Below are 24,270 nucleotides of genomic sequence, written 5' to 3' on the forward strand. Positions count from 1 at the left end.
GCATGAATACCGGGTATAGGATGAAATAGATTGACCCCTTGGTGTAAGTGAAAAGCATATCATATTTTCCATTTTTCTTCATTTCTTTATTTGGCATGACAAATAAGTGGGTGAATTGCAACCTTAAAAACTTCATGAAACCTTTTTTTCAGTTGAAAATCTGTTTGTACATCTCCTTGCAACAACCACCACTAAGGGGGGTGCTCTATAATGTAGATAAGAAATTGGGTGGTACACCACACCCCAACAAGGTGGTTGTTCTATGTCATGGACAAAGATGTGTGGATCGATCCACACCACACCCCATGGGCATTTTGCAAGATGTGGCGCATTTGAGATAATCTATACTATTAATAATTAAAAAATAATATTTTGTTTTTTGGTAATATACACAATAGAAAAATATTGATAAATTGCTAATAATTTTAATAATTAATAAAAATAATATTTAATAACAAATAATGATATTAATATTAATTAAAAATGAGTAGTAATATTAATGATAATTGATAAGATTAGCATTAGTGAGCTCATAATGGGAGGTGTTGCAGAGATAGAAAGAAAAGAGGTATTGTATTAGGGTTAAACAAACAATGTGAAGCATGGGATCATTATTCCATGTGCAAAACAATGTAATAGATGGTTCCACGAGAAAAACCCATGGATGAGAAAAAGCATTGTGGTGTGCATTGATCCACACTATCTCGTGGATTGAAAGGAAATATATCATGGCCCATCCACACCACCTAAATCTTTTTATTTTTTGTCATCCTTAAATTGGCTGAATCATGATTGGAGGGAAGTAAGAATATAAATATAAGGGAAACCGTTGTTGAAACCTCTATTGAAGTTTAGTAATTGCAATCACCTCCCTTGAACTTTTTGACATAGTTGCAAGTAGAATCCCTCTGTTAGAATCCTTTAACAAAAGGCACGAAAATGTCCAAAATACCCATATAGTTACTTTCGATCAAAATGTTTATTTTCCACTTCAATTTTCTCTTCATATTAATCGCTACCCCAATCCCTTCCAATATCTTTTCTGAAATCGATTTATTTTCTAAATTTGCCCTTCATATCAATCACTCAAAGGTAAAACTACAACTTTAAACTCTCTTTCTTTGTTGTTGAAAAAGATTGTATTGTTTTTCCTGTAGAAACCAACCTTAATAGTAAGTTAGTAGCTATATGGGTATTTTGGACATTTTCATGCCCCTTATAAGATTTTGACAAAAGGGGTCTACTTGCAACTGTGTTAGAAAGTTTAGGGGAGGTGATTGCAATTACCAAACTTTAGGGAAATTTTCAACAATGATAAAAAACTTCAAAGGAGGTTTCCATAATTTACCCTAAATATAAAATCAATAACAAGTGGGTGTGTTTTAGCAACCCACCCATTAATGGCACATAACCCATTAGTGACTCATTATAAATGTTTGTTAGAGGTCACAATCCACCTTACCCACCCTTACCCCTTAAACTTCTGAAAATTATCAAAACTCCCTTAACCCTATATATTTAAACTTGCCTAAATTTTAATTAAAACTAATATGGGAAATATGGAAAAGATACTATTCATCTTCTTCCCCAGTTTGGCAACCTAACCAAAGAAGTGCAGTAGGTTCCCTTATTTTCTCTCCACTTCTTCTTCTTCTTCCATTATTATTGAATAGGGTGATAATCAAACCAGTCCGATGACCGCCCCCTCTCCCTTCCCTTATACAAAATTTTTCCATTTTCCTCTTCTCTTCCTCCTTTCTCTCCTCTATCCCTCCTATTGTCGTCCCCCGCCATGCACCAAAAGCAACCAAAAACACTACAAGAAAATTGTCGTATACCGACAACTACTTTTACTGACGAACAATGGCCGTCGGTATAGATTTTCATATACTGACGGATCAATGGCCATTGGCGAAGGATATCTATATCGATAGTTGTGTCTGTCGGTATAGCTTAAAAGTGAAAACGAAGAAAAAATAGTGCATGATCCACCGGCTCCCCCACGCATTTTCCTTCCCACGTGCCCTCTTTGTCTCTCTCCTATCCCATTCGTCCCTCTATCAGTCCTCTCTCTCTCTCTCTCTCTCTCTCTCTCTCTCATAAGTGCTTAAATGATGAAAGCACTTCACAGAGTTTGCAAATATTACAATAAGGATCTTCTTGGAAGAATGATGTGCTTTCTCATGTTAAAGGACTTGATAAGAAAGGACGTGTTCGTTGTATGGGAAAGATTATAACTTCTAATGGTAGTGGAGCTTCATCATCTCAACAACACTATCAACATGATCAAGTTTTGCGGGAAAAAGTTCAAAACTTAGAGGGTTTGGTGAATGGTTTTATATCTATATTTCAGAGGCGATTTCCTGATGAGCAACTTAGTGATATCACGAGTTTTGTAAACCAAAACACAAATATAGATGTATGATATATTTATATTCAAATTTTTAAAATATATATAATATTACTGTACTAATCAAATTTTCTCCAATTTAATAGGATCCAAATGCTGCTACTACTCCAGATGTCTCACCAAATGGGCATCGAAACTCTTCGACTTCAAGCCATCATCCTCATGGAAATCAAAGCAATAATATTTATAATAATTATTTTACTTTATTTGTTTTGTAGTATTTTATTTTACTTTAGGTGTTTCAAGAATAACTGCTTGCTTTCACTATCTAAGGATTTTTTCTATTCTTTTATTTATTTCGTTTTACCTTTTATTTCTACAAGTAGAGAAAAATCAACTTCATGAAGAGGAACGCCTACTGTTGCTTGAAAAATCAATTTCAAAGCCATGAGCATGCTTTTTGCTAGTTCTAGCATATTGGAGCAAATAAGTTGGTGGTTTATCCAACTATTGCTTGGACGATGTTAAAAACATGTTTTTTGGTTTCAATGAAAATTTGGGTTTTTTTAAGCTTTTGCATATTTAGTTTTTTTTTTTTTTTTTTTTTTTTTTTTATGTATAGTTGTTCTTTCTATGTTTGTCATTTTGGTTGAACAGGAATCTTGAAAAAACATTCTTTAATGTACAGGTGTTCTCTTTGTATTGGACATTTTAGACAAATAGGGTTGTAGGGAAATATATTAAAAAAAAAAAGAAAACACCTATACCGACGGACTACTTCTGCTGATATGGCCTGAACCTATACTGACGGACTATTTCTGTTGGTATAGCCTGAAACTATACCAACAAACTAATTGTGTTGGTATAGCCTGAGCCTATACTGACGGACTACGGTTGTTGGTATAGAAACAACTTATACCGACAGCTTGCTAAACCGTCGGTATAGGTGTTTATACCTTATACCTACAGAATTAATCCATCGGTATAGGTCTACACCGATGCTATCTTACCGGATGCATCAGGCGACCGTCGGAGTAGCTCATTTAGGGCTATACCGACGGATTGGGTCCGTCAGTATAGGACATATTTCCTATAGTGAAAGTACCTTCTGAACCGTATGCTTTCATTTTCATTTTATTTCAAGAAAGAAATAAAAAGAAAGAAGATCAAATCAAGATCCAAGAAAATAGAGTGAAGAGAACGAAATGGGTTGCTTGGTCTATATTGACCCACAAGTTTAGATGGGTGGGTATAAGTAGGTTTTAAGCGGGTGTGGTGGGTGGATCAAATAAATGGGCTGGGTCAAAATTTGCGGGATCTATACCATAATACCAAAGTACTCATCCATGTGGAATGAGCCCTTTCAATTGCACTTTCCAAAAGTTTTTCCAAGTCCATACTCAGTTCTCATGGTAGGAAATCATCATAAACCAAACAATCAATGAAACATTCCTTATCCATCTACTTCTACTTGGTCTCTGTCATACAATTTCACCAAATAATATGTAAATGAAGGGCAACAATGTCATAACTCAAGGAAACAAAGTACAGATTTAAAAATTAAGTAGCATTCATATATAAACATCGATCAGCTAAATATTCATTCAAAAAATAAATATTAGTAGAACAAATAAATAATTATAAAGAAATCCTTACTCCCTATATTTATCAATAAAGCCCAATTCCCTATGAAACATCCCCACTATCATCATATAGGTAGTAACTATAGAGCTTCAAATTAATGTAAGAGATATAAATGGCAAACTTAAACAGTTCAGGACCACATGACCTCCCACTGGGTTGAAACTTGAAAGCATTAAACTCTGACTCAAACTGATACCTAACTGAAGGCTTGAGATCAACATGATACTAAATCACAGATCTCTCAATTTTAAATGATCAACATGGAAATTTTGCTTCAAATTTCACTTTGTATTATTTGTTTTGAGAGGTAAAATAAAGTGTCTTTCACCGCTTTAAATGAAATAGAATGGAGATAGGAGGTAGGTTATCTGTTTAGGAGTAAGGTAGGTCTCAAGACGATGCCTTTCCCACTTTATATGAGAAAGTATCAATCGAAGAGAAAAGTGGTGTAAATTTTACATCAGTTTTCTGAAGGGAAACTAGAATTGTCAGCAAGGCTCAATTTGAAAAGAGTACAAATGCAAAATATGTAAAGTGCAAAATTTTATATTTTATATTATTTTGTATGAAATTCTGTTTTATGTATTTGTATTTGTATTCCTTCCGAACTGAGTCTAAAATAAAAAAGAAACAGTGCAATTTTGCATCAGATAGGAATACAAATCCTAATTACAAATAAAGAAAGCAAATCTGAAGTGAATACAGAATTTGCACCCAGTTAAAATTTACACAGCAACCAAATGCGCCTAAGTTTCTGCTCTTTCCTTATGCCACTTATTCCAGAAACTACTCACAAATTGGAGCATTTGGACAAATCTGCATCCATTTTCGTGATTGCAGTAGAGGATGCATTGAGTTCAAGTTTGAGAGGATTAATAATGGCAATAAAATTAGATTGACGTAGGCAATAACCCCAAGTTGGGATTTCCTCCCAGCAAAAATCTGTTATGAGATGTGCAGATGCAGATCATGTTTTGATCTAATGTTCAAAATTTCAATATGATATTATATTATATCTTTTGATTCCAGGTATGCTTATTTGAAATGAAGTTCTGAAAAAGTGTTTTCTTTTTTAAATATGAAGTATATAAAATAATATATTTTATGAGATTTAAAATATATAAGAACAGAAGGCTCAAAGTATGGAGTTCACATCAGCGCCCCATAATGCCCTACAGAACATGCCAACTGTGTATTGCTAACATCTTCTATACTTGAATCACTGAAATATGCATGTGGTTCTATCATTTACTTAGGGGTTGTTTGGCATCGTTGCTGTTTCCTGGAGCAATAACACCATATCAAAAAAAATGGTACTCCAGGAAATGGGTATTTATTTGGAACCGTTTTTTTTATAAAAATAGTATTCCAAACCACATTTCGAAAATTGGGAAGTCATAATTTGGAATAACACCAAATTTAGTGTTTCCTAGAACTGTAGCTCGTTGTTGCGAATAGGACAATGATGTAGCATTGCTATAGCATTGGATAATGAGAACCAGTGCTTCCTGGAATTATGGTACCAAATATACAAGATTGTGGTTGCTCCAAAAAATACCCTATGTGGCAGTAACAATTCTATCATTTTCTAAGAAAACAATACTCTAAATCATATATCAGCAACGGCTCTGCACACCAGCAGCATTGATGCCAAACATAATCGCCCTTGCCCCGTAAGAGCCGTATTTCAATTCTTCACAATACTTTTTTCCAACAACATTAATAATTTTTCTCAAAAGTGGCAAAAACAGCTAGCGGAGTTGGCATATCATCTGAACTACCTAATTTACGTACAGACCAAACCAACATCATCTACGACTACCTGTTTTATGTACCAACTGAGCTATATTGACTACTCATTATTACACCCAGCATGACTTTTGTCAAAAATTCTAATAAGCCCGACCCAGGTGTTGATCAGTTGATATGTTAAGTACCTATGCATGAATGATAATTATATCCTTTCTAATGAAACGGCCAGCATGGTGGGGTTGAAGAGGGACGTGTCATGTCATATAATATTATAATGTCAGAATTGGCCATTGAGCATATGAATGAGAAAAATCGGTGAATTATACTGTACTCTACAACAAAAATTGGAAATTACAATCCCTCCATAGTCTATTCTTACGCCCCTGTAAACCGTTATAAATCACATCCAATCTATGGAATTCATGGTTGAGATTCATTTATTCCACCCATGCAAATGGGACTAAAAATTCTGGTGTGGGCTGAAATGTCATTCCGAGAAAAACCGTCATTTTGTTCCGTATTATTGATATTGGTGACTGTGAGAGAGGGTCAAGCCCACACCCACAGACATCCCTGGTGTTGGGATTCACTTATTTTTATTAAAAAAAAATGTAATGTTCCCTATTTTCATGAATTTATAACAATCAAACAATTGGGTGGGCCCAGGGGGACAGCTTTGAGGTGGTTATGGATGGATGACCAACTAACCCAACCACAAATTATTAATTACGATTGTCAACAAATCCATGTCCCCGAACTTCTTGATTCAACGTGCGCCACTGGGATTCTTCTGTATCTCTCTCTCTCTCTCTCTCTCTTAATTCTCAAGCTAAAGACCACTGAAGTTACTACATTGGCCTCGCCACATGACCCACATCCCCCCGGCGCTGGCCACATCTGACACTCCTCATCCGTGTTGAGATAACTTGGTTCAACATTAGGTCCAACTATCCATGAACTAAGGCATCTATTTGCTCGTGATTCACGAGCTTCAGGGCCCATTTGGAAGGATTGAGCTGAATGGTGGCTTAATTGGCGGGGTTTCCATCTGTTTGTAGTGGAGACTTGGACCTTCCAGGTTTTTTGCCAAGCATAACTTAAAAAGACTGTTTTATGTATGGCCTCCGCCCTGTTTGGAAGAGCTTTAACTTTCATTGAGCTGTTTTCACTGAATTGTTTTTGAAGAATTTATTAAAATTTAGCTTTACTAAAAACATCAATTCCTTGACAATGATGGCACATTTCAGTTCTTCCAATTTTTCACCAAATATGACTTTCAGGGTTTTCTCATGTGGCTTATAAAGCCAAAAGCAACTATATGAAAGCCCTCCCAAATAGACACTAATTTACTCCAATCACCTCAAAGCAGTTGAACCAGTTTAGTTGAATGTTCAGTTCAACCTCCACAAAAATGTGAGTTTAAATCAGTCTCCCACAACCAGAACTGATGATGTCATCATCAGGAAATATTCTCAATACACAACAGATATGTGTTATAGGATGTTGTGGGCGGCTGATTTGATCTCTACAAATATGTCTCACACGAAATGAAGTTTCAAAAATGCATAGGGATATGTCTCCATGGCACAAAAGGGAGTCCATCCCAACTCTCCACACACCATACCCACAGCCACTTGTAATTGTGCATTCATAATATCTCCCAATAAATAAAAATATACAACTTAAAAGATATTTCGAATACACAGTTGCAAAACGTTGTGAGGACGGTGTGAACTGTGAAGGACTGGACCCGAATTCCCCAAACGAGCACTGATATCTGTGTTGGAACCGGGAGGATGCGAATTAAGCCGATCAACCCGTTCAACCCAGCGGGCCAGCGCATGCAGCCAAATACCGTAGTTGGTTGCAGATAGGGGAAGTTGGATTTATCTGGGATATCCTCAAATAATGAAGGGTAAAATAGTCCAATGGAGAAAGATCAAAGATCCTCTTCTCGCAAATCGCACAATAATGTTTGAAGGATCTCCTTGTCAGATTGTCAGAGAGAGGGAGCGAGAGCGAGAGGGAGAGAGGGAGACGTACAATACTGGTCGCTGTTGTCGACGGCCGGGGCGCCTCTCCGCTTCTCCCATCCTTTTCTAGGGTTCGAGAAGCTCGGAGAGAAGCGTCGTGTTCTCGTAAAATTTTCCTTGTTGTCTGTCTGCTGATTATCTCTCTCCAGTAATAACTCTCTCTGCTCGCGCACTTTGTACATTCGAGACACCATGAATTCGAATGCGAATGTCATCACGAACTCGCTCCAATCAATTTTGGGAGTTTCTCTCGGATACGAATCGGTTTCCGATTCCTTTGTCGTGGTATTGACTACCTCGGCTGCAGTGCTTGTTGCACTTGCTTTCTTAGTGTGGAGAAGATCCGCTCCGGAGAAACCCCTGAAGCCTGTCGAAGCTCTGAAGCCGGTGTCATTTGAGGAAGAAGAGGAAGTTGAAGTGGATCCAGGAAAGACGAAGATAACGATTTTCTTCGGTACTCAGACCGGCACCGCCGAGGGATTTGCTAAGGTACTTCCGCGGAATTACCAAATTTGACGGAACTTCATGCTCTTTTCCTCGTTTATTTTCATTATGCTTCGACGGAAGTTGTTTTTTTTTTCCTGTGGATAGTCAGAGTTGTATTTTTCGCTGATCCACCAAAAAAATATGAAAATGAGCTGAACCGTTCTATTTTGGTTTCAGTCGCTTCTTATTGATTGCTACGAAATTGAGAGTTTTCTTTAACGATAGTAAAAGAAAAAGAGAATTTTCTTTAAGCATAGATCTATATAGAGTCTAAGATTTTGAGTTTTAATAGGTTTGATTAGTCTGTAAGAATGATGAAATTATCACACTCAACAATGTATTCTTTCTTAGCCTTCCTTGAATATTAACTTGGTATCAGAGCCAAAGGTTCAACCTTGACCTCTTTCAAATTGTTCCCGTGTTTCCGGAGGGTGGCTGGCGTCTTAACCACCTGCTGGCTGCCTACTCGTTTAATTTAGTCTTTCATTCATATTTCTTTTTATAGCCAATTCTACTTTCACTTTTACTTTGGTTATGTTTCTTGCATTCACCCACTTGCCCACCACCAGTGAAGATCGGTGTTTTCTTCCTGACGCCATCAGAACCCAGAATCATTTCTTTTCTACATCACCACCGTCCCTCAGAACCCAGAATCAGTTCTAGTGATCGTTTGTGGCAACACATGCGACTCCGGTGAGAAACGAATTTTTCATATTTTTCTTTTCTCTGAACTCCATTAATGGCCGGTGAAAGACACCACCAACCAGATCGTCATGAATTCCAATGACCACAACGATGATTGATTGCTGTAAGAGACCTATTTTTGGGCACTTACTTCTTTTTCTTTCCTGTCACTCTCGAGAAACATAAGCCGATAAGCGTGGCCCCTCAATGTCCGTGTTTGTTGTGCTGCCAAAACCCAAAGGCTCAAGCCCACCAATCGTGGTTTCACCATTGCCAAATCTGCAGAGCAACAGTGACAACAGGGGCATCAAAACCTCTTTCGTTATATGACACCGCTACAGAACCAGTCGTTTCTCCCAAATTCCACTTTTCGTCTCCCCCTCAGCAGGATTTCTCCAACTTAGTTTCTAAGGTCTGTGACATCTTACACCAGCTTCAGTGGCAACAGGTCAATTTGACTTAATACACCTGCTGCTCTTCTATTTGGCCCATAGAGGTCTACTTCAAAAAAAAAAAAAAAAAACAAAGCCCACTGAGGCATTTCATTGACCCATTGAGGTCTTTATTGGCCGTTGTTGGCCCTTTTTAGATTGGCCCGTTGTGGCCCGTTTCGTATTGGCTAAAGAACCCAGCCCATTGAGACATCTTAGTTGACCCAATGAGGTCTATTGGTGGCCTATTTTGGCCTAACTTCAATCTGGCCTGTGTTGGCCCATTTTCATTCCAGTACAAGCCCATAGAGGCTCTTTTCTTCTTCGACAACAGGTTCTCACCATTTTGACAGGGGATTGTCGTCACCGGTCATCCATTACTTGCTACACCATCATCTTCACAGTTGGACACATCATCTCATCATGCCAACATACAACTGGTCATTTGCCATCATCATCATTCCAGCAGGCTTGTCATCATCTTCACAACAGGACACCATCAAGATCACCATTCCATCATCTACATGTCACATCCTCGCAATTATCAGCATATTGCACATTTGTGAGTGTTTGAGGGGGCGTGTTAGGGATTTGAGATAATGTTTGATGCATGAGCTATTATGATAAGGGTGATTAGGAGTTCTTAGTAAGATAGAATTTGTTATGTTAGGATAGAGTTTGAGATGGATTAAGATAGACTACATAGTCCTAGATAGAGTCTAAGAGTTTGAGTTTGAATAGGTTTGATTTCTATTTTATTCTATAAATATGATGTAATTATAGTCTTCCTTGAATTCTAATTTCAGACTGTTCTAAACAGTATTTAATTTCAGGTCTTCCTCTTATGCTCAGAAATTCCACTAAAAGAATATCATTTACTTTTTTTCGTCTGTTAGTAGGCTTTTGGTTTATTACACGTTAGCATATTTAAAATGCAAGTGGTGTATGTATGGGGTAGTAGTTCCTATCTGTTTACTATTATCTGACCATTTGAATACAAAGTAATACTATTTCTAATTAGTTATGAAGTCTATGACTAAGTCCCGATCTACTAGTAACTAGTAAGTAGTAACAAACAACGCAGGGCATATCATAGTTGTGCCACATGTCCTCAGCACATGTGATCTTTAAAAAACAATATGCACAAGTGCATTTTTACCATTTCAATTCTTGGAGGAAACGATATTCTTGTTGCTGTGAGAATTAAATATTTTCTTACAGGTTTTGAGTGTAAAAATTGTTGTTATATTTGATATGAGATTCCTTTCTGTGACAGGCTTTGGCAGAAGAAGTTAGGGCTAGATATGACAAAGCAGTTGTCAAGGTCGTGGACCTGGTATGTGATACATAAGATAATGTTTGCGTGTGTGTGTATGTGCGTGCGTGCACACTGTAGGAAACTACTTTTATACTTTGTTGTGATGCTTATACTGTTAACTTGTGGGTTTGTTCAGGATGATTATGCAGCTGATGATGATCAGTATGAAGAGAAATTGAAGAAAGAAACATTGGCCTTTTTCATGGTAGCCACGTAAGTTGTAAATCTTACTCTTAATAGCAGATTATATGTAAAATTTTAATTATTATGGGGTTTTCCGAGATTTCTGGTGCTTATTTAGATCACTAGAACCTGAAATTGCAGCTATGGTGATGGAGAGCCAACTGACAATGCTGCAAGATTTTATAAGTGGTTTACTGAGGTAACTTAATAGAAAGCTTAGACCAAACAAATGTAAATCTGAATGATGTTAAGGTTTTTATATCCATAAAGCTTTCTAATTATGAGAATATATTTCTCATGCTCAGGGAAAAGAAAGAGGAACCTGGCTTCAGCATCTCACTTATGGTGTTTTTGGTCTGGGTAATCGTCAATATGAACATTTCAATCAGGTAATTCTCTAATTTTTTGAGGTTTAACATTTGTCTTTTAGGTATAATTTAACTGCACAAATTCCAAAACAGATTGCCAAAGTGGTGGATGAACAATTTAGTGAACAAGGTACGTGTCTTTTTTATACGCTTTTAATCACATCACCGTTAGTCTGTTACCATATCATACAAATCTCCTATAATTGGAATTTTAATTCCTTTATGCTCCTAAATAGTATTGGCAATAACTATAACTGTTCTAAATGATTGACTTTTCTGTGATGTTTTGAGTCTTTTGACAAATGTAGTGTATGCTTTTGTTTATTTTATACTTCAAAATACTGTAGTTCTGATTAATGTTACCAATGAAGAAAATCTTATCAGTGTTAAAGATGTATCAGTAATTCTGGTTATGTTATCATTGGTCCCTAGACCTGATATCAAGTCAACCTTGCTAGCCCATCCATAGCTGTAGATTTTGCTTGACAATTTGCAGATCCAGATACCCATCTTAACTAGCAGTAAAGGTTAACTGCCAGATGTTAGGCCTCTGTAATTAGGAACCTTAACCACCAGGGTCATTCCAGTCTTCATTTTAATCAACTTAACATTACTTGACAGTTACCTTCCACAATTAGGTCAATTGCTTTCTTTGCTTTTGATTTGGGTGTTGGTGGTTATCAGATTTCAAGGTTCTGGGTTGAGTATATCTTGCTTCGTGTTTGGTTTATGATGGCCATACTCTGTTTCTTAAGTTGTAATGTTTTATTTTGTAAGAAGGGACAATTTTTATGCATTTTCTCTTGTCAAAGTGGTATCTTTATCCTTTTGTTATTACTTTTCTTCTTTTTTTTAATGAACTTCGATGTTTTTATAGAAAGAGCATACCCTGTTGAACACTAAAGGCCTTATGTGGCCTTTAGTGAAGGAGGGTGGCGTTGCCAACCTTAAGGCCTCAGGTTTATAGAAAGAACATACCCAGGGCCCATAGGCTGTCAACCATAAGGCCTCGGGTTTCCTAGGGATCTTCCATTAAAGTTAAACACTAAAGCTCCCTGTGAAGGAGGGTATTGCTGTCTATGGAGTGAAGGGCTTGGAGTAATATGCCACCCTGTAACCACAAAAACACATCAAGGAAGCCTTAGCCCTTATGTGGTCACTTTGATCACTTTTAGTGATTAAATCAATATCAATCTAAGAGACTTCAATGTTTTCAGAGAAATTGTGTATTTTCTTGTATTCCAAAATATTCCATAAAATAGCTGTTTGAATGCATCTCTACATGAGAGAGAAACTAGACTCAGACCATGGTGTATATCCTTTCGTGGTTTATACTTTTGCTTTATTAGTTATTGTTTTTCTTTTTGATAGTAAATGTAAAAAGAATTTTATTAAAAGGAAAAAAAAGCCATACAATCTTGTCAGGTGTTACCTTAACACCTGAGCACATAACAAAAGCAAGGAGAAAATCAAAGCACATCATCCAAATTACAAATTTGCAATCCCACAACTTCCCCAAGTCTGTCCCCTAAGTCCTCTTTATCGACTTGATCAAATTCTGGTAAAACAAGATCCAATTGACACAACTTTGCCAATGGTTGGGTTGCCACCAGCCTCTCCATCCTGACTTCATTTCTTGCAATAACACCACAACCGGATTAAAATTTTTCAACATATTCCTCACTAAACCCTTCTTCCTTCTCTCAACCCCTGATGTTCCAAGATAGCAATTTCATCCTCGCCTCCCTCCACCCCCCCCCTTCCTCCCACACCTCTCTCTCTTCCCCTGCAACTTTCTTATTATATTCTTCCCTCCTGCTCCTTAGTGTTCAATTGCCCTTCTAACCACCCTCTTCCACCCAGGAAAAATAAACTGAGTGATTTTCCAATCTCCACCTGTGAGATCCTCCTTTTCCTGTTATAAACTCTATACTGTCTCTCAACCTCATCGGCTTCCCTGGATGCCTTCCTCTTTGATATGCTTTCCCTACCACCCTCTTCAGCACCCCTGCTCCTGTCCTCTCCTTGTTGGAATCTACCAGTCCGGGCGAAGAAAGAGGACTGGAACCTACCTGTAATTTTAGCTGCACAACTATGCAAGAGTTTTCTCACTAGGCGCCCTCACTCTCTTCCACTGCTTCACCATTTGCCTGAATCCTTGTCTCTTGGTCCTGAACTGGGGCTTCTCTTCCACTTGAAGCTATCCTCCCATTTCGTTGTGAATGTTCAATGGCTGGACTTCAAAAGACCCCTACCTTGGATCACTGCACTCTATTCCTGATTTTGACCTTCCCTGCCAATCGCCTACAAACTCAACTCCATCTCAGGGTCTGTATTTCCAACCTGATGAGGGGCAATTTAGCCCTCCAGTGACATGATGACACGTGGCACCTCAAAACAGTCAGACAACATCTCATCACCATGCAAGTAAGCCTTGGAAGTGCCTTGGACACCTCACACCCGCCCTGACAACCTCGGTAGACCGAACTACGAACAGGCCCGACAAGACATCATGTTGTCAGCATGAGAGGCGACCTGCTTCCGTCAACCTGACCCGAGTTCAGCTAGCGACTTTCCTGACGTGCCAGTCCGGCAAGACATCCCCATTCACAAAAAAGGTATGGGTGATTTAGCACTCAAGCTCTCTATCTCTCTCTCTTGCTTTCTAGCTCTCAGAAAACTCCATTTCGCTGACTTAAGCATTGGAGTATGAGTATCCACACCATGTAAAGTAGCTCAGGTACTCTGATTTTCTCTCTTTCTTTGCAGCTCGACCAAGCAACCTACCTAGTCCGCCGTCCGAGCTGTCCTCTGGCAGGGAGCTACCAGATCACACACCATCACAACCTTATGTACATCTTTGCTTTGATAGGAGGTAGCCACAGACACCTTTGATCTCCTTTCTTCTACGACCCATTGGTTACTGACTTACTTTTGCTTGTGCATTAGTAATGGTCTACTGACTTTTTAAAAGAAACAAACACCAAGCTCGGGGTCTGGTTTCGACCTTCCCTGCCAATTGCCTATGAAGTCAGCTCCATCTCAGGGTCTGTATTTCCAACCTTATGTACATCTTTGCTTCAATAGGAAGCAGCCACAGGCACCTTTGATCTCCTTTCTTCATTGACCCATTGGTTACTGTTGCTTGTGCATTAGTAATGGTCTACTGACTTTTAAAAAGAAACAAACACCAAGATGCCTGAAGCCTTACCTATTCTAGATAAGATCTCTGATGGCAAATTTTCCACCAAGGTTCTATTTGTTTCCAGTGTAAATCTGAACCAGATACAAATTTTGCACCTGGTTAAGTTTTGCACCCTTTCGTTTGTAACTCTGATTTGTACTCCTGCTTGATATAAAATTTGTACTATTTGACTAATTTTCTCTCACTGGCAGTGCAAAATTTTCATCCTAAAAACAATTATCTTTCTCTTAAAAATATCATCCCAAAAATTGATGCAAATTTGCACCACCTTGCACTTACCTTTCTCTCTTACATATAAATGGGTACCACATCATCTTGCTTCCTACCTTTCTCACAAACGATCTCTTTCATATAAGGTGGGGAGTCCATTTTACTCACTTATTTTTATTTCTCACAAACAAATAAGAAAACTCATCTGAAGCTAAATAAAACCAGAACTTTTTTATTGGAAATGGTAACTTCACTAAAATTAAAACTATGATAAGGTACATCTGTCAACTCCTAAGAGGAAGTTGACCCAAGTTACATACTCATTACAGCACTGCCCAAAACATGTTCTCCCTAACAGTCCATTTGTTTTGCTAAGGTATCCTCTAGCCTGTTAGCTGACCTTCTTGTCCACTTAAAGCAAACACCAATCTCCCTCGTTATATTCATTATTTCCCTTATCATCTGGCTATATTTCCATGCTCCCAAACAACCTGACTGCATCCATCCCATTAACAGCTTAGAGTCCCCTTCAATCTCCATTTGATGTAGTCCCAAATGTTTGGCATATCTTACGCCTTGAAGTAAAGCCATCACCAGAACATTACCATGCATTTACACCAGTGCAAAATGAAATTTGCACTTGAAACAAACCGGACCTAAAGAAGCAACAAGAGTACAGTTGATATTGGATTAGGAATGCAAGGAATGAATTGCAACCAAAATTACAAAACCAATGCCCTTGTATAAAAGGCTATAACCTAGTCTTAGTCCCAGTTATATGGGATCTTGGGAGGGGTAGATTGGATACAGACCTAACCTTTGGCATATTTGAGGAAATATTGGGGTGTGTTTGGGATTTGGTCCTCTGCTTCCATAAAGGCCTCAAAGCCCTCAACCTCCATGGATTAGGAAGAATGCAAGGCATTTAATCTCAGATTAGCTACTTGGAGTGAATGAGTGATGCAACTAGTAGACAGACAAACGTGACCAGAGTTTCACATGGTTGAATTGTTGAATGCTGGAAGTGCTTCAGTACAATCCACATTTACAAAAAGTGTTCTTAATTTTTTTTTCTCTTCATTGAAACAAAGGTTCATTGAAGACAAGGGCTCTGCCCCTCCTCAGTATGGTTAAGGATTACTAGACTATGCCATTATTATGGAGGTTTATGTGATTATATGTCAGTGCAAGGTGCAAAGAATGGCTGGTTGATAATTTCTTTTATCTTTTATCAATAACAGTGGATTTTATTAATAGTTTGGAAAACCAAAATTACAAGGTAAGGAGCTAAAGAATATTTGCTCCCAAATACCCTATAAGCCCCAAACCATGGAGCAATTACAAAACAGTCCAAAACATAGAGTTTTTGTTCACCCCCTGCCTAGCTAGACCATCTTCCAGTGCATTAGCACTTCTCACTATCCATGTACAACGAATTTCAATATCCTTGGTGAGCCACTTGAACTTCCTCCTGTCATTGTTGTATTTCCAAAGCATAGAACTATCCTCTTTTAGCCAATTCACTACAATTTCAGAATCACCTTCTATTGATCAACTTTTAAAGTTCATTTCCTGGGCCCTTTGTATCCCTTCAAGAGCTCCTAGGAACATAGCTAGCAGGTTCCCTTTTTCATCTCTTATCACTCCCCCCACTCCGGAGGGCCCTGGATTACCCATGCTGTTGCCATCAAAATTCAGTTTGGTAAACCCATGAGGTGGTGGTGTCTGGTAGGAATTTGAGGTCTTCTTAATTGAGCCTAACTCTGCAATCTCCTTCCACTTTCTGGTCATCTCATCTGCTAAGAACACTGCAAACAATTCCAAGGTTTTCAACCAGTGAATCACCCTAATGTGGATAGTCTCCAGGATTACTTTCAAACTTCTCTCCTTATTTGAAAATACCCTTGAATTTCTCTCCTCCCAAATAATCCAACACATTGTAGCCCTACCACATCTCCACATGATCTTGGCCCTTTTGGTTGACTAGTTAGATGTGGAAGTAAATAAGCTTTGCACATTCAAAGGGGGAGTCCACCTGCACCCAAACAAATAAGTAAATCATTCCCAAATGACTTTAACAAACTGGCAAGAAATTAACAAGTGACATCTAGACTCACCATTAGATTTACAAAGGACACACCAGTGAGGAGACAAACAACTATTGGGTCTTTTTCTTTAAAGTAGATCCTTTGTATTAACTCTTTCTAGGAAGGCTTCTCAACATAAGCACCCAACCTTTAGAGGTATAGGTCAACACCACACTTCTTTAACTGGAAAAGACAGTCCAACAGGAGAATGAGGTAAAAGGCCCTTGAAGAAAGAGGTACAAGTGTAGGAACCCGAGGGAGTGAGTGTCCATATTCTACTATCTGACTTCGATGGCTCAATGAAGACCCCTTCAAGAATGGTAGTAAGGCTAAAATGTAGGCTAACCCTGTGTCCCTGACATCTCTTCTCAAATTCAAATTCCAACTGAACCCAGAAGGTGAATTAGAAGGTACAAGAAAAGAGGAAACTGGTTCATTTTTAAGGGTAGAAATAGCAAAGAGGCCCAGAAATTGAACTTTCAAAGAGGAGTCCCCAACCCACACATGTTCCCAAAATTTAATGAGATTACCCGAGTGTAAATCATACCTGACCCATGGATAAAACAAAGGCAAAATGGCTTGAATAGCTTTCCAAGGAGAAGCTCTTGTAGTCCTTGCTAGGATCCCAGAGTCCCGTCCATTGTTTGTCAGCCCATGTATACTTCCCACTATCTTAATCCATAGTCTTTCTTTCTCGAATGAGAATCTCCACAGCCATTTCCCTAGTAGTGCTAAGTTCCTAATCCTTATATTCTCAATTCCCAAATCCCCATCCTTCTTACATCTACATACCACCTCCCATCTGACCCTATGATCCTTCTTCTCCTCCCCTGGCTCCCAAAGAAAGTCTCTCATTAGATTTTCCAGCCTACTAGCCACTTTAGCCAGAATCTTAAAGACTGATAGGAAATCGACAGGAAGGTTGGCAAGAGTAGACCTAATCAAATTCCTCCAAGAGATAAGTAATTCTTCTTCTAGTTGGCAAGTCTTTTTTCAAACCTTTCCACAACAGGGCCCAAAATTCACCTTTCTGAGGATTATCTCCCAATGGTAAACCAAAGTAGTTCAAGGGCCAATTGGATACTACACACCCCAGAATGTCTGCACACTCACAAACCTCCCCCTTGCCCATATTGACTCCAATTATACAACTCTTCCCAAAGTTACTCTAAGGTTTGACATTTGCTCAAAAAGGTGTATAGTGAGCTTTAGGTTTCTAATCCTATTGATATCCCCCCCTCCACAAAACAGAATTGTGTCATCTGCAAATTGTAGGTGTGTAAGTGGCATATTGTCTCTTCCAACTCTCCATCCTCTTATTAAATCCCTAGAATCTACTTTGGATATTAATCTCCCCAATACTTCTGCAACCAAAGTAAACAAAAAAGGGGAGAGAGTCTAATCCCTCTCAAAGCTGGGAAATAGTCCACCACTGTCCCACTCACCAAAATAGAGTAATGACAATCCCTAATGCAACACATCACCCATTTGCACCAAATTTCTCTAAACCCAAAGTTCATCATCACCTCCAATAGGAAAGACCAATCGACCAAGTCAAAAGCCTTTTCCAAATCTAATTTACAGACCACCCCACTTCTCCTGGATCTCTTGAAATTCTCTAGACTTTCTTGATAATTTCTGTTTGCAATATGCAAATTTTCGAATTAAAAAATGACAACAAAATTGTGTCAAAACTGATTGCTTGAAAAAGGAAAGTGCCGGAGAATGTCTGGAAAACTGAACTAATTCAACCAGATTTCCAGTGTAACAAAATTTGTAACCAACTGCTTATTCATTGCTACTTCTGCCTTTCAAACTACTATTGAATTGTGATGCCTTTAAGAGAAACTGAGGTTGCAATTCACCTGTAAATATTTTCTGATGTTGCATTTTCTTTCTGGTTGTTATACAAGTACAACTTGTTATTGATTTGTTTGTCAATTATGGGTTTGTGATCATCTCTTTGAATGTTCCATTGAAAAATAGATCTCTCTTAATGAATACATTTAGAAGACAATGATGATGGAATTCATCAGAGTTGTTTGTTTCTTGTCCTTAGTTGTTTATCCATTATGGTTTTGCGATCATCTCTCTAACAGCACATAAACACCATACACATTGATGATTTGATAGGTGCAAAGTGTCTTATTCCGGTTGGGCTTGGTGATGACGATCAATGCATTGAGGATGATTTTGCAGCTTGGTATGACTTATCATTTTAGCTAATCATAATCTGAGCCTGAAGAAGACTGCAGATCCTGGATAAGAGCATAATTATAGCTTATTGACATTAACCACAATTATCTGTTCCAGGCGAGAGTCATTGTGGCCTGAATTAGATCAGCTACTTCGAGACGCAGATGATGCTAATACAGTATCTACTCCATATACTGCAGCTATTCCTGAATATAGGGTCGTGGTTCATGATCCTACTGTTACAGCCTATGAGGATAAATACTCAACTATGGCAAATGGGAATGTTACATTTGATATTCATCATCCTTGCAGGTACTTCTGGACATGTGTTTTTAGTGGAAACTCTCCCCCCTTCCCCCCCTCTCAAAGCCCAAAAAATCAACCATTTAGAATTCAGTAAACTTATTTTTATCTTTTCACATGAAGAGCCAACGTTTATGTTCAAAGGGAGCTTCACAAACCCGATTCTGATCGATCTTGCATACATTTGGAGTTTGACATATCAAGCACCAGTCTTATGTGAGTTTACTCTTCTTTATTCTTCTTTGAAGATAAGATTGATTAGTTATTGTGATGGCAATTTTGTAGTAATAACTTTATTTTCTCCTTGATATAACTACAAGTGAGAAAAACCTGTTTTTAGCCCAGAATTTGCAATTCATGATTGTGTACATACCTATTCTCTGAAAAAAATTCATGTGTTTTTACCTTGATTTCTCGTATGGTGTCTGCTTTTTTTTGTTTTTTTTTATTCAGTCCATCATGTTTCAGCTCATTTTTCTTTTCTTTGTTTCTTCCAAAAATTTGATTAGAATGTCCTAGCATTTGGATTCATTTCTGTCACTCTTCTCAGATATGAAACTGGAGACCATGTTGGTGTTTATGCTGAGAATTGTGATGAAACCATTGAAGAAGCAGGCAACTTATTGGCTCAGCCCTTGGATTTGCTGTTTTCACTTCACACCAACAAAGAGGATGGGACTCCACTGCCAAGCTCATTACCACCCCCCTTCCCTGGGCCTTGTACCTTGCGCAATGCACTAGCACGCTATGCAGATCTCTTGAATCCTCCTAGAAAGGTTGTTTAAGTCCTGATCATCTTGTATCTTTTGCCTTCATTGTAGTTGGAGTTTGAGATATTTAGTTTTTATCTTTTGGTACTTTCAGGCTAGTCTTGTTGCTTTGGCTGCTCATGCATCTGAACCTAGTGAAGCAGAAAGACTAAAATTTTTGGCATCACCTGAGGGAAAGGTCCATAGTTTACCTTTTTTTCCTTGGTTGTACTGCAGGCAATTTATTTGGGTTATTTTCCTGTTATGATTGCATGGTTATCATTTAGTACCTTTTCTTTATATTTTTAATTTGTTTTTATTATCTTTTCTATTTCCAGGATGAGTATTCGCAATGGGTTGTTGGGAGTCAGAGAAGTCTCCTGGAAGTGATGGCTGAATTCCCATCAGCTAAACCTCCCCTTGGTGTTTTTTTCGCTGCAATAGCTCCTCGTTTACAGCCACGATATTATTCAATTTCGTCCTCTCCAAGGTGATGCTCTTTTCCCAGAAATAATAATCTGAAGCAATTTTAACTGTCATGAGGACTCCAGAAAAGTTTTTGGATGGTATATTTTGTGCAGGTTAGCACCTTCTAGAATTCATGTGACATGTGCTTTGGTCTATGGACCGAGTCCCACAGGGAGGATTCACAGTGGAGTGTGTTCAACATGGATGAAGGTAGGAAATGATGATAGTTTAGAATCATCTTTAACTTTTATATTCAATATACTAGTTGGTTCTGACGTTCTGTGATTAGTAAATTTGTAAGAATATACAAGTATCACACACCTGTACTTGACAGCGTGCAGTTCCTTTAGAGAAAAGCCATGACTGTAGCTGGGCTCCTATTTTTGTTAGACCATCAAATTTTAAGTTACCATCAGATCCGTCAACTCCAATTGTCATGGTGGGGCCTGGTACTGGGTTGGCACCTTTCAGGGGATTTCTGCAGGTATGAAACTGAATGTGGTTCTCTAGGAGGTGTAGGTTTCTTGTTATTCCAAATGGATTGCATCTTTCTAACTCCCGTTATCTTTTCAGGAAAGAGTTGCCTTGAAGGAGGATGGTGCTCAACTTGGCCCTGCTCTCCTCTTTTTTGGATGTAGGAACCGTAAAATGGTAAGTGATCATCATTATACATTATGCCTAGACTTATAAGTTTTCTTTTAATCTCATTCATTCTATTTTTTGGATGGGGAGGGTTGGTGGTTGTTATTCTTTATGTTACTGGCCTAACTGATTTTATCTATTTTCAGGATTTCATTTATGAAGATGAGCTCAATAGCTTTGTAGAACAAGGTGTTCTATCTGAGCTGATTGTTGCATTCTCACGTGAAGGACCAAATAAGGAATATGTTCAGCATAAGATGATGGACAAAGTAAGTAGGAGGTAGTAGATACGGGCAATAGATTGCAGTTCTCATTGCTTCCATGTATAAAATATGCTCCACGTGCAGGCAACAGAAGTATGGAATCTAATATCCAGGAACGGGTATCTCTATGTATGTGGAGATGCAAAGGGAATGGCTAGAGATGTCCACCGGACTCTGCATTCCATTGTTCAAGAGCAGGTATGAAGTATTACTTTCTGCTTGGAATCTAGTTCTTGTTGAGGGTGAGGTGAGATGATCAAATCATGTTCTAGATTTTTCATTTTGCTGGTTCCTTAAATTAATGAAATTATACTGAAAACTTCTTCTGGCTTTTTGGGGAAAAAGATCTAGCATCCACAACATGCAAGTGCTGATCCTGAACTGACAAATTTCTAGATGCATAGTGTGTTCAGTTTGTACTGGTATTGATTAAATCAATCATTTCCGGATACACATTATAGAATGGCTTCCTTTAACTGACTAAAGAAAAAAATGGATTTGGTTGGCTAGGAATAACCAGACAGCTTTCTTTTTTGTGTCTATTCTGGGCCGTCTCCGTCTGTCTTCAAAACATTAGTTATACACGTGATTCATCGATGTCTTATTGTGCGCGTAGAATTTTTCCTTGGTAAAAACAAGACACAAAGCAATAATCCAATTGTTACTCACATATATGGATTCTGTTTCAGGAAAGTACGGATTCATCCAAGGCCGAGGCTATAGTGAAGAAACTCCAGATGGAAGGACGGTATCTAAGAGATGTCTGGTGATTTATCAATAGCTGCCTTCTCCGTGATGGCAAACCATGATGGGGTTTATCATAATATCTTCAGAGTAAAATCCATTTGTTAACCACAAGGACACCTACAAAGTTGTCTAACAGATGAGGATTGTGGGAAAAAATTTTGGTTTCTGGACAAGAGCAAACATGTATGCATCAAGCATTTGTATGCCCTTTTCAGATGGAAAGAATGTGTATGCCATTATTTCAAGTTTCATATAGGAAAGCGCTAAGAAGTAACAAGGACTAAACAAATTTGAGTATTACAACCATACCATTTGGTAGCTGAGGCTATCATATAGCTTAGGAGATTATGATTGCTGGTTCACCTCTGAGATCTTGTAAGGATGGTAATGGTACTGTGACTTTTTAAGTATAGAATAAAGATGATTGCTTGAATGGGTTCTGCTGATTTGTTTCCATTTGTCATACCTGCGAAGCAAGTCTGATTTCTGTTTAAGCGTTTGTGTATATGCATTCACTTGTAAACATTTGTTTTGGGCCATTAACGAGCAGTTTTTTCCATGCCTCACATTAATGGTACCAGCCATCATAGGCCCTTTTTATTTTTGGGTAAGTTACTTAGGCTCCGTTTGGTTTGTGGTAAGATTTGGGTGGGATGGAAAAGTGTAAAAAAATTACCTTATAATAGAAAAACACTGTTACGAGGGAGAAGAGAGAAGAGGAAGATGGAGGGAGAGACAGAATTCCATGACTGAAGCTCCGATCTGTCTGCGAATTCAGATCTAAGTTCTACCATGGCAGAAAACCTATGTTCTGTGGTTGCGCCAATCTGGGTTTTACTAGCAACGGTGGTGGTGCAGCAGTGGCGGTGGTACAACAGTGGCGGGGCAGAGGATGAAGATGAAGAAAATCGAGATTTATCACTGGGGCCGCATGGTTTTGGTGTGACCCCTATTTCATAATTTTGGGATCTTGCATTCCATTTTTTTCTCATCCCCATCCCACAAACCAAATGGAGCCTTACCTGCCCAGGTAATTCTTTGGTAGTAAAAACTTGCATTTACTTGGATAGTGCATTTACCCATGTTCTTCTACGGGTAAATTAAATGGACTCCCTTACTATGAGGTTAATGATAAAGACCCCACTGCACTATTTTTTTTTTTTTGTGTGTGTATGTGACAAGTATCTCGTGAATTTTGGCTATTAGGCAAATACCCCGTTGGCCATTAAGTCAGATAAGGGAAGGCATTAAATGACCAAAATACCTACATAAACTTCTTCTATTTTCTTTTTCTTGCCCTTACTTTCTTCACAAGTCAAAATAATACTAACCAGTGACATTTCTACGGAATTCCAATTCCTCCAAATCCTTATCAACTCGGGGCATTTTCAATCCCCCAAACATTGCCCAAAAAAATAAATAAGAGCAAATATTGGACGAGGAGTGTCAAAATGTTGCCCCTACCTACAGTGGCAGCGAGATCTGAGAGTAGTTCGTCTTCGCTGGAATGTTGGCCCTGGCCCCTGCGGTGGCAGCGAGAGTTGAGAGTAGTTTGTCACTTCGTCCTCACCGAAATGTTGCCCCAAGCAGTTCGTCCCCATCGGAATGTTGCCCCTATGGCACCGTCTCCGTCGGTAACAAACACATGCTTGAATTTAAAGAACCCGGCAAAATTACTATGTGAATTCCGCCGCAGAGTATTGTGTTTGCTCCCTTTGCGTGCTTGAAGGCTGAAGCTTAAGACCTCCACCTTGCTTCGAATCATCCACCAGCAACGACGCTTGATGTACGAGTGAAAGGCACAGTTGGGGTTTCAGTTCATACGAAGCAGACAGGCTACGAGCAATCACATCTCGTCGTTTCTTCTAGAACGAGGACCTGGTTTTTGTTGTAGGCGAACCAGTTGATCTTACTTGGCGAAGATCGTACAAGCAATGAGCTCATGCTTCTTGGCAATGTCATGTGCCATTGAGCTCTGTGGAACAACGATTAGATGAGCGACATGCGCCTTCCAAGTGGTTTGTGTTTGATGGTGGAAGCAACGGTGGTCATGGTGCAGCTCCTGGCAGAGAAGGAAGAGCGATCTACTGCTGCTAGATTCATCTACGACTTTGCTTGGAAGGTGGGTATTACGTTCTTGATGAGGCAGCA

General features: G+C 38.6%; 1 protein-coding gene and 1 long non-coding RNA gene across 2 annotated transcripts; both read left to right on the forward strand.

Annotated features, from left to right (window-relative positions):
• Positions 1 to 7,624: 7,624 nt before the first annotated feature.
• On the forward strand, positions 7,625 to 22,565 carry LOC148876587 (NADPH--cytochrome P450 reductase-like). The gene is made up of 18 exons (XM_088969955.1): positions 7,625 to 8,268; positions 10,657 to 10,716; positions 10,835 to 10,911; positions 11,023 to 11,080; positions 11,187 to 11,270; positions 11,343 to 11,379; positions 18,885 to 18,954; positions 19,065 to 19,259; positions 19,374 to 19,466; positions 19,801 to 20,026; positions 20,115 to 20,198; positions 20,338 to 20,489; positions 20,581 to 20,677; positions 20,802 to 20,951; positions 21,041 to 21,118; positions 21,256 to 21,378; positions 21,457 to 21,570; positions 22,062 to 22,565. The coding sequence occupies exons 1-18, from the start codon at positions 7,972 to 7,974 to the stop codon at positions 22,140 to 22,142; spliced, it is 2,076 nt and encodes a 691-aa protein (XP_088826081.1). The 5' UTR covers positions 7,625 to 7,971; the 3' UTR covers positions 22,143 to 22,565.
• On the forward strand, positions 12,850 to 14,298 carry LOC148876588 (uncharacterized). Its single transcript, XR_016107268.1, has 3 exons — positions 12,850 to 13,867; positions 14,019 to 14,124; positions 14,199 to 14,298. It is a non-coding gene; the product is annotated as an uncharacterized LOC148876588 (long non-coding RNA).
• Positions 22,566 to 24,270: the final 1,705 nt, after the last annotated feature.

This window comes from Nelumbo lutea, chromosome 1 (assembly GCF_056320005.1).
Source record: "Nelumbo lutea isolate HS-2025 chromosome 1, American lotus-T2T, whole genome shotgun sequence".
Taxonomy (NCBI): domain Eukaryota; kingdom Viridiplantae; phylum Streptophyta; class Magnoliopsida; order Proteales; family Nelumbonaceae; genus Nelumbo; species Nelumbo lutea.